Here is an 11,363-nt window from a genome sequence, read left to right as displayed (position 1 = left end):
TCATCTTTTCCTTTTATGTATTAGTTTTTCATCCATTACAATGAACATGTATTACTTTATAAATTTTAAATGTATGTAATGATTCTTAAAAGGTAGAGGAAAGGAGCAGATAAAGGACAAAATTTTCTCAGTTTACTGTGAGTATATGAGTATATTATAATTATATTGTTTTTAACAATCTTTAGTTACATATATACAGTTTTAAGATTTTTTCTTTCTCGAATGACACACTTACAGACAGTATTATGCCCTGATACATTTTCATACACTAGTCTAACAGCCCTTTGAATTTGGAGAAAATGAAAAAAAGTGAAACAGGGAGGTTGTATGCATTGTTAGAAGTCCCACAGTAAAATCACATTCTCCTGACTCCTTGTACTGATTTTCCTAAGATAAACAGGTTGAGCATGTTGAATAGAGATATCATGATTCTATAGCAAATGGTAATGTGTGTGCTCAAAGATACCATCATTGGCAAAGGTGTTCTCTAACGCCTTATGCTTTCATTGGAGAAACAGCAACTCTGTTACCCCTGGTTTTCTCTCTCTCAGTTACAGATGTCAGATCCTGAGAAAGTAATGAAATAACCATGTAGGTTTTCCTAAAATGAAGCAGAACCTACAGTGTCTAAACCAAAATTCACACACACACACACACACACACACACACTAAAATATTCAGTTATTCTGGTGATTTCAAAGTGTGACTTTAGGACTCTCAAGTAATGAGAAGTAGGATTTTTTTTTAAATGTTCTTAGAATACTTAGTTTTATTTTATAAAGATTCAATAAACACAGGTACATGAAAGTCAGAAATTTTTATCTAGATTGAACATAAATCTGACACTATTAGCAATACCATGAATAACTGCATGACATCTTGTAATTTTTTTAAAGCTAATCCGCTACCATTTTTCTCCTGAGACCAGTGTGTCTTAAAAAAATGCAGCAGGCAGATCTTTCTTTGGAAGAGAAGAGATGAAAAGAGGGCAGCAAAGGGGCCAGGTTCATGCATTAAAATGTCTAGGTAATACTTATTAATCATTCACTTCAGAAGCAATTTTTAATAAACTTTAACTGATCAAAATGTGTCAGAGAAATGGATCATTGACAATGGCACTGTTTTCAGCTGGAATGTGAGTTGATCCCCAGATTTAAGACTTTCAAACTACGTAAAAAATTATGACATGACATCAAAATGGCATTAACATTTAATCCACATTAGGGTGTTTTTACTTTGCACACATTTACATGACACACTTGTTTGTTAAAAAGATCTATGGAATTTATCTTCTAGAATGAAAAAATACTTCATGCTGTTTCATCTCATGATCACAGTTTAAGGAAAGTGTGTATTTTAATATGTACTTTTACCCTAACCATCAACTATATTTTGGATTAGGTGAGGAAAAATAAATTAAAATGCTGGGTACAGAGGGATATATTATGTTGAAGTCATTAAAAAGTATATGAGGTAATAAATATTTTTTATCCATGTTTAATAAAAATGGTATATGAGTATATGAGTATATGAGTAAGCCAGGGCATGGTATATGAGGAAGCCGTGCATTTATATAACTATTTTCTCAAACTAATTTGCAAATGTCAAAAACTCTTTCAGAACACAGTGGGAAAACATTTAAAAAAACATATATTTGAAAAAATAACACAAAAGACAAGTAACTTTAGAATAGGGTTTATAATAAACTCTGCTTACATTCTCTAGGTAATGTATGTTACATTCTCTAGGTAATGTATGTTACCCAAATTCTTAAAAGTATGCCAATGATAAGTGAATTGTGTTAATACTTGTTAAGTAAATTAAGTCTGTGAACTGAAATACAGTAGTTTTATTTGCAGTTCTGTACAAAACAGCCTAAAACAAAGTAGAAAGGGTTTTTACTTAAACCTGAGAGTGTCTTTGATGAGTATGTAACAACAATGGAGCTACCAACATTTCAGGCAAGCAACTACAGTCTAGAAACCACTGATGGGCTAAACAAGCTATTAATGACAGTTATTTTGCAACACTTAAGATGGTCAGACTGTGTTGTCTGACCACAAGGACAAGTAGGTCATCACTCTCAAATGCTATACAATGCAAGAAATATAAATGAGACTTCTGTGGGAAGAAAGAACCCACAGGTATGGCTCCAGAATTCTTCTGCTATTCAACTATTAACAGAAAATCCAAGTAAAATTGTAAACACTTGCAACCCTTTATATTAAAAGATTTATTATCACTTATTTAATTTTTCACCTAAGGCTGAACAAGGTGTTATTAGTCCAAGGTATTATAGGGCTCAGTTTCAGTTCTAAAATAAACAACTTACTATCTAGAACCAAAATACCCTTGTAGAGTAAGATGACGAATTTCTCTCCCCTATATAAATAGGTGGAACATCTATCTTCCCAACTGGAGAGATGGGCTGGATGCCCAAACAATCATCCAGAGGCTGCAGAATCATACTCAACAAGCACACAGGAAACATCTAGACTTCTCATCAGACATGTAAGGCCTTATTCACTGGATACCTGGTCTTTTAAGTCAATACCTAACTTTTAAATTTTATTTTATTATTTTAATGTGGGGTAACATTTTTACTCCTCTGTATGTGCACATGTTCCACGTACCCTTCACCAAAGCACTTCTTCTAACTACTTCCCTCCTGCATCCACTCTCCCCTTCTCCCCTATTCCCTCTGGTAACCAGAAAATTTTTTCACTAAGCCCAAGATTTGTTTTTGTTGCATTTAATGCATTTGTCTTCCTGGCAGTAGCTGGACCAGCAGCAGTGGTCTCACTTGGGAGCTTCACAAACAAAGAATCTCAAATCCCACTCTAGACCTAGAGAAGAGGCTCTGCATGTAAGCAACAGATACAGGTTAACTCATATGCATGTCAGGGAGTGGCTTGCCATATCCCTGCACCAAAACTACCACCAATTTACTTTTCAGAAAAAGGAACTAGGGAAGTTTCAGAAATGCAATATTGATCCTGATAATTCACTTCATTTCCAACAAGGTAGACAGGCACAGCAGTTCTCCTTTCAAGCCAGAACAGCCCATAAAACTATTTTGACCTAAAAAAATGACCACCTTTTATAGAACTCAACCTAACTTATTCTGGTCTTAACCACCCCCTAAGAGAAAAGGGTAGCATTATTTTTTTGATTAATAAAACAATAATAGCTGCATTATAATCAAATAGCAAGGCTCTGACTCCTTAGTGTTCAATAATTATAGAAAGAAAAATGCATGGTGATATCACTAATTCTACCTGACTTGATTAAAAGCACTCTAAAAAGTAGACTTTCCAGTCCCTATTCAATAGTTCAATAAAGGTTGCTGTTCACTCCATCAGCCAGAATTTTATAATATAAAATAGTAGGAAAAAAATATTGCCAGCTCTCTCTGATAAAGCCTATTTTCTACACCTTTAAAGCATCATTAATAAAAATAAGTCAAGAACATCACACCTAACAACCAACCACCTCCACTTCTTCAATCCTTCTGTGTTCACAGACATGTACTGCATTCACAGCAGAAGGTCTTTAGTGTGTATATGATTCTTCATCAAATAAAAAAATACCATTTTGTTACATTTATTATAAAATCTAGCTACAACATTATAAGCAGGTTTTTCAATCATATATCTTCTCACACACACATGTGATTGGACTCTCTAAAGAAAAAAACAGAACAATGGAACAATGCTATTATTTAGTACCACAATATTAAAAAAAAATATATTCCTGGGGAAAAAGAGACAACTCTAATTAGGAAAGAGCTGAGAAAAATTAATCAGAAACAAGTAGTTTGAGAGTTATGCTAGTAAAATAAGGAAAAAGAAGTGGTAATGCCTCAAGGAGAAATAATCAAATTATCTATATGGGTAAGAGAATAAGGCTGGTTTCACAGATATTAAGAATGGAATATTTTCAAGAAAGTCAAGGAAAAAAACTGTACACCAAGGATTACATGTCCAGCAAAGCTGTCATTCAAGTGGAAGACTATAGAAAAACTGCTTTAACTGTCTAAGATCTCAAGTAATACTATACACAGGAATCTTGCTTGAGGTATATACTAGTGGATGAGTTTTATACAAATAGGAAGTAAGTGTGAAAATATCAGCAAACTGATGGTAAATATTTATGTTTAGAATTGATTCTAAAAGGAGGTGACAGTATGGGTGGAAGAAAAGAGTGTAAACATAGTATGTCTTAGTAAAGTAACAAGAATAAAGCAGAAATGGGAGGAAAAGAAAAAAAGGAAAGTATAATAGGAAATATTGGTTATAATCAAGGGGCGACGTAGGAGCAAAGGGTGTCATTTAAGGTTGATCAGGAATAGGGGGGATTAAAAGCACTATAAAAGATATAAATACAAAAGTAACCACTAAAGCAAAAACAAATTTCATAATAAAAAATAGTTCTTAAGAGACAATTCTCTATAGTGTTCTCTACATCTTACACTGACCATCAGTCCGAGTTCAGAACCATTTTCAAAGATGTTTTGTAAGTAAAGAATCTTGAAAGATACAGTTTCCTCTAGGCCAAAGAGCAGTTTTATTATTTAACTAGGACAATAAAGATAATGCCTTTCCTATGGGCAAAGTTTGGACAGATTTTCTAGTAGCTTCGTAAAGAAATCAAAATGCTGGAGCTCCTCAGCTTTCACACAAACCAGGTGGGGCATACAGCATCACTCCATGAGAAACCAGGGTCGGGGGAACCTACGCAAGCATGAAAAATGTGCTACCTTTTGTGCTAAAGCATGTGCTACCTTTTATTAGTGATAAAGTGCTTTGTCGCTGACCTAGGAATCACATGTCCTTGGCCAGCATCTATTAAAGTATGGCAGGCACATAAATAGGCTAAAATCTCAGCTCCTTCACAAAGAAGACACAGCCAAGGAGGAAAAAAAAAGCACAATAAATATAATGACAAACAATAATAATTGAGGGATTTCCAGGATTAACTGAAAATCAGCAAAGTATAAATAAAGGGAGAAAACCTAATAGTACAAAAAGTTAGATATGTTATTTTTGAGAAACAGGAAGTTGGAATATATACATATGTGCTTAATTTTATAAAAAGAAACAGATAAATAAGCTAAAATTGGCTACTTATAAGGGATGGAGGGGAACAAGTTAGAAAAAGAGAACGATACCTCTCTGAGAACACTATTTTGCAATTTTTACTTTTGGAAGCACAGTCACATTATAAGTGGTCTAGTATATAATCAAGTACACAGGAATGGGGACAAAGTTACCTAAAATTGAATGCAAACAGAAATAAATGAATGCAGCTATATTTCAAATGAAATTTACCACACATAGGGGGCAAAGAACTAAAAATAAATCTTAAACTTTTTATAATTTATTTTCACAAAGTATGGATGCAGCAAATCTGGAACAACTTTATGTGTATTATATGATTGAGCAAGTAAAAAAAATGCCTTGGTGCTGTTAGGGGTCAGAGTTCTCACTTTGAGTGAAGGAAATACAGATGAAATGGGAGAGGGCAAGGAGAATCTGTTGTTTGAACTGAAATTCAAGGTATTAGTATAACATCCAATTTCTTAAAAATATAAGCTGAACTACCTATCTATGGAATCAAGTACTAACAGGTCCCAGGGGTAATGAAATCCCAAAGACAATGAGCACATTATATGCCCAGATCTTGATTTCTAAATACCATATAACTTTAAAATGAAACAGGATCATCTAAAGAAGTGACTCATTTGGGGAGTGGGAAGGTGTAAGATGAGCCTGGAATATTGTGTGCCAAAAAAACAAGGAAGTGCTTAAACCAAAAAAGACAGGGTATGTAAAAAGCACCTTAAAATCATCTTGGACAGCTACTTTCTAGACAAATCTGGGAAAATCTGAGCACCAAAATAAACAAGGAAAGAAATTGGTAATAACCAGCTTAGTAAAATAAAAATCCATGAGCCCTTACTCACAATAAATTAGATAAATAAATAAAAAGAGTGAGTTCTTATAATAGAATGCTGGCCACTATATATAGTCGAGTTGAAAAATCACTTTGTAATGATCAGGCAAGATCAACAATAGATGGTGAGGCACTAACCTTCAAAGGCTCTGTCTAGAACTTTATTTTATTTTTTTCTGTCTAGAACTTTAAACAGACATAGACTTTGTGGGTAATGGATGGCTGTCGAAAAGATAGACGAAGTAGTATTGGGCAGTATATTGTAAGAAATTTAGGATGAAAATGACATGCTGGACAGTGCCCAAGAAAAGTTGGGAAAGCAGTTCCTGCTTTGGGGAGCCCTTTTGGCAGCACCAGGCAATTAACAACATAGAAAGAAAGGAATCATAGAACAATGGCTGATCAAGGACTTGAGAGAGTAGATAACTGAAATCAGCCCACAAAGAGGTTCCTTAGGAACACAGTGCACCTCTCCAACTCTCTTTCTACATCCACACCTGCTTTCTCCTTTCTAGGGTGACAAATAACTGTGTACCAAGAGGATCCACAGAGCACAAAGACAGAGCTACCACAAATGTGTCCTTGGGGCATATATAACATGATGCTTGTGTCATTTTTCTGAACATATTTAAACTGATACCGGCTTTTACTTCTCTTAGACAAATGCTAATTCTCTATAAAAATCCAAGTAAATCTGAAGACATAGACTAAAGAAGGCTAAAGTATTAACTTCAAATGTAGGAAATGTTCTCGTTTTAATTTTACACTACATATTTAAAAAAAAAAAACCATTGATTTTTAAAATCAATCTATTAGAAGCCATACTTCTAATTGTATTTGGCCAAACAACCAATACAAAGAAGAGCTACATGTGCTAGATAGACAGCAAAGGCTTTAAGTATTGCTCAGCTGGAAAGTGGAGAGAATAAAACCATGGAGTGAGCGCACAGTGCTGGACAGATAGGCTTCATTGATGCTCAACCAATAAATTGCTGCATTTACTTCCTTTTTTAGACAGCTATAAAGACTATCATTGACTTCAGTGAATATTATTAGTGTACAAAGCTATATATATGTGATATTATGTTATATATTTGTATTTTTGTTACTAATTCACAGTTGGTGTGTCAATTTTTCAATGTAAAGGTACAGAATCTTTTGAACAACCTGGATAAAATGCATTAAAATCATCTACCTCTTACTATCTGTTGTGCTAATAATTCTGGCTCTCATCCCTAAAATGCAATATCATTTTAATAAATAAAACACTGTCAACGATTTTTGTGTATATATTTCCAGATATAAAATGTATCATATTTGATATCTATGAACCAACCAGATGAAAATGAAATATAACTGAGAATCAAGCATAGAAAAGAATAATTATATCCAACTTTAATTAGTGCACTTCATCAAAGATTTTTAAATATCTTAATTAGAGACTTTCTTTATATGAAATCGTATTTAAAAAAATGTAAAAATTTACATAATAACTCAAAGTAGAGCTCTCTGGTTAAAGTGGGCAGGGGAGTTTGGGATGCCTCCTGCTTTGGGGAGCCCTTTTGGCAGCACCAGGCAGTTAGAAAACCAAACAACTGCTGCTGAGCTTCTAAGCAGAGTATAAATGTATGAAATGGTTATGGAAAATGAAATCTAACTAGTAAGTGTGTAAAAAGTATGAAATTTAAACTGAAAAAAAGCAAACTCATTATTTACTAAGGTACGTAATAAATAGTCTTCTCAATAAAAAGTAATTTACAGGAAAAATATAAAAGACAGGTCATTTTGGCACTGTGGTAGTTGTTGTTCTTTGTAATAAGCCCCACACTGAAAAATGATGCCTTATATTAACACTTTTAATTCAATGTCCATCTGTCCTAGATATATATGTCACTATGAAATAATAAATAGGAATTGAGGAAATAATTTTTAACAATGAGAATAACTCTGCTATTTATTTACTTGTAAACTGGACAAATACATAGTCCAGATTTCAAAGTAGGTTATGACATTCTGCTTTTTAGTAATGAATTTATAATTTTAGGAACATTTTTTGAAACTCTGTCTTTCTTTACCTTCATTTAGTTATTGAAAGGAAACCAAAACTCCCTTACAACTATCCCTTAAAACTACTAATAAGTCAAATCAGGCTGCCTCATGAAATGTTTGCTTTTGTGGGAGCAGAACAAAAGCACATTAATAGTTAACAAAGCTACAATATGATATACGAATGAAGTCTTGCATTTAAAAAGTACTTAGATTGTATTTACAAAAGAATCTCTACCATTAATTATTCAACATTTGGATTCGACTAGAAACCAGAGCATGACTTTATAATGCTCTGTTTAAATGAACTACTTAACGTTGTAATGAACACTCAATGTGGAGAGATCAGTGAATTTTGGACCCGTTAAAAAGTAATTTTTTTCCAATTTTTTAATCAATGGACAGATTTTAATGTTGTTGATTTGAATTTCACTTGTATTTTAAAAATGTTTACTTACACCAAAAATTTTGCATCTCAATTATTTTATATTCTAAACCTGAATGTAGCTTAAACCAATGCATTATTCATAAAGCAAAGACATCAGGAAAAACAAAGCTGTGCACTTCTCTCAAAGCCGTTAAATTGCTAAAACATACCATATTTATGCATGCAATATTTGATTGTGTTTTTCGTAAAACACAAGCTTGTTTTTTGTCTGATCAAGATATGCCAAAAATTCTACACCAACCAATTTTTGTTTATAATTAAAGGAAGCATCAATCCAAGGATTGTCATCCATTTTATTTCATCTCTACATCAAAAAAAAAAAAAAAGTAATTTAAAAAAATTTTAAATTCCCTTGAAATGGTAAGATAAATGAAAATGTAAGTGCCTTCACATAATAACAGTAAGCTGACCCTTTGGGAAATGGTTGACTTTCTCAATACAAGGTATTCAAAGCTCATTCAAAAGTGTTCATTTAGAATGCAGATATCAAAGATGATGCAAATGTTCAAGAGAAAATTAGAACTTACCAGATGTTCTAATCCAGCTTTGATGTTTACAGATTCCCTAAAATAGAAGAATAAAAAAAGTTTTAAATAGTTGTTAAATCCTTGTCTGCTATAATTTATGTTTACCCCAACAGTGTTTTGATAAACCCTAATAAATTTTGATTTATCTTTATTCTTATTAGTAATAACTATTTTAAGGACAAAACAATTTTCATAAAAAGGGAACAAATAATTCTTTTATTTCCACTAATATTAAAACTAACAGTGAAGAACAAAAAGAAGTCATATGTGATCACTGTTTTAGTATTCATTCAGTATCTGTTTATTTACCATAATTTTTTCATTAGTTTGTTTTTTCCAACATTTTTAATGAAAATATTTAAGCAAACAGATTCTATACACCACCTAGATTCTACAATTGACATTTTACTATACTTGCTTTATCAAAAATCCATCCATCAACTTAATTTTTTATACAAAGAATAAAAAAAAAAGAATGTTTTGAGTACATGACTATCTAAATCTTATTTTTTTCTGACATTTTATTAACTTCATGCACACTACAAACCAGGACCTAAGATTGATTTAATATTTAAAAAAACAATTAAAATATCACCAAAGAAAGCACAAATATCAAATATCATGATAAAGTATTCAATTTCTGCTTTTCACTGTAAGAGACTGTGGATGGAATTAAAAATGCAAATATCTGTGCAAGTAGCAAAGATAATTTAAATATACATTTGACAAAATGTGACAAGTAATGTCGGATGTTTTCCCTGACCTCAGTTTATACTAATTTATTTATTAGTGACAAATGGACTTTGCTTTTCCTCACTCTGTCCCAAGTAGTATTTTTGTCCTATTAAAACACCAAGTCTTATTTTTTAACATAGAATTATCCTTCTATTGTATGCAGAAAATCATATGAAACATCCAATAACAAGAAGCAATATTGCACTCATAATATTTAAATTTTCCTCCACACCTTTCTTTCTCGAAGGGGTCTCCCAATTTTTGTTTCTTTTCTCTTTATTTCTGTCTCATATTTTTTTGATGTCAAAAATATACTTTATCTCCTTTGTGTTGCTATACAATCTTTTGCCATGCCATATCTTTTCTCTTCAGATCTGCTTCTTGAAAACTATACTCCTGGCTTTTGCCCTTTGCTCTTACTGCTTGGTCTGAAATAGTGGGGATAAATCCCAACATCTATTGATTATCTCTCATCTTTAGCCATGTTCTTCCCTACTCCCCGTTTCTGGCCATCTCAGCAACACTATGTAGTCAACATTTAAAAATTTAAGGATTTCTGAAATTCATCTCTGGATGCAGTCCTAAAACAAATGATAGTAGCAAATAAAAACAGAATATCAGAGGAGACACACAGACGTGTGTATCTGCATGTGTACATCTATCACTTTTAACCATATTATCATGAAATAAATGCATTTATTGGAGATGGAAGTTAAATAAATCTTCAAGTTTTCACAACTATCAGTCATTTGTGTAACTTCAATTTTAAACAAAAAGAATAATGCACATAATGAAACATCTGACAGTACAATAGGTGTGGATGTGCACACACATCGTCTCAACACTGATCCCAATTTTCAGTAACTGATATGACCTCTTTGTCCTTCTACTGATAAATTCTATGTGTGCCTGCATATGCACATATATCTATGCAGGTGTATGTATATGTATTTCTACCTTCCTATTTTTTTTAAACCCAAACAAAAGCATACTATACACACTATCTTATACCTTCACTTAGCAATCTATCTTGGAGTTTGTGCTATATAATACATATATACCTCATTTTCCCCCAGGGCTACAATGTTACATAATGGTTCTTATTAGAACCATTGCAATATAATATTGCAATATAAAATGCTCAGATTTAAAGTACAAGTCCATAATTTATAATTTGAAACCACTAGGGCTAGACATTCTTCCTCAGAAAATTTTGGATTTAAAGTATACTTATGTCAAATAAAACTGACAGGAAGGCTTGAAGCAGCATCTCATCATCATACACAATAATTCTGAAGGAAACAGGAATGTTCACATAAAGTGGAATAAACAAAGACTATAAATAGCTTCATTGACAGCTTTTACTGTCAACCAAGTTTACCATTTACCACAAACTTTAGGAAAATCTTCCATTATACTATGCTATTTGCATTTTAGAATCAGTGGTAAGAAACTGAATCTATAAAAAAGAAAAAAGAAAGAAAGAAAGAAAAGGTGGGCTACTGCTTCATTATGTTTCCAGGTTATTTTTAAAATTCAATGACATTTAGAAAACATGCATTTTGAATGATACACCTGAAAGAAAATGAGGTGTTTTCTGGAAACTGCTCTGTCCTCATGATCAAGTGTAACCAAACATAATCAACTACAGG

General features: G+C 32.5%; 1 protein-coding gene across 1 annotated transcript in view; it reads right to left on the bottom strand.

The window, feature by feature from the left end:
• The window catches only part of RSRC1 (arginine and serine rich coiled-coil 1), a gene marked incomplete at its 5' end in the record, with an annotated part of 300,599 nt that overhangs the window by 157,592 nt on the left and 131,644 nt on the right, over positions 1–11,363 (bottom strand). The window contains one exon of the mRNA XM_084232251.1: positions 8,977–9,013. Coding sequence (XP_084088377.1) covers positions 8,977–9,013 — 37 coding nt within the window. The remainder of the gene's footprint in view (positions 1–8,976; positions 9,014–11,363) is intronic.

This window comes from Talpa europaea, assembly GCF_964194135.1.
Source record: "Talpa europaea genome assembly, chromosome: 4".
NCBI classification, from domain to species: Eukaryota; Metazoa; Chordata; class Mammalia; order Eulipotyphla; family Talpidae; genus Talpa; species Talpa europaea.
The sequence above is the reverse complement of the archived record's forward strand: the minus strand, read 5'-3'. Positions and strand labels throughout refer to the sequence as shown.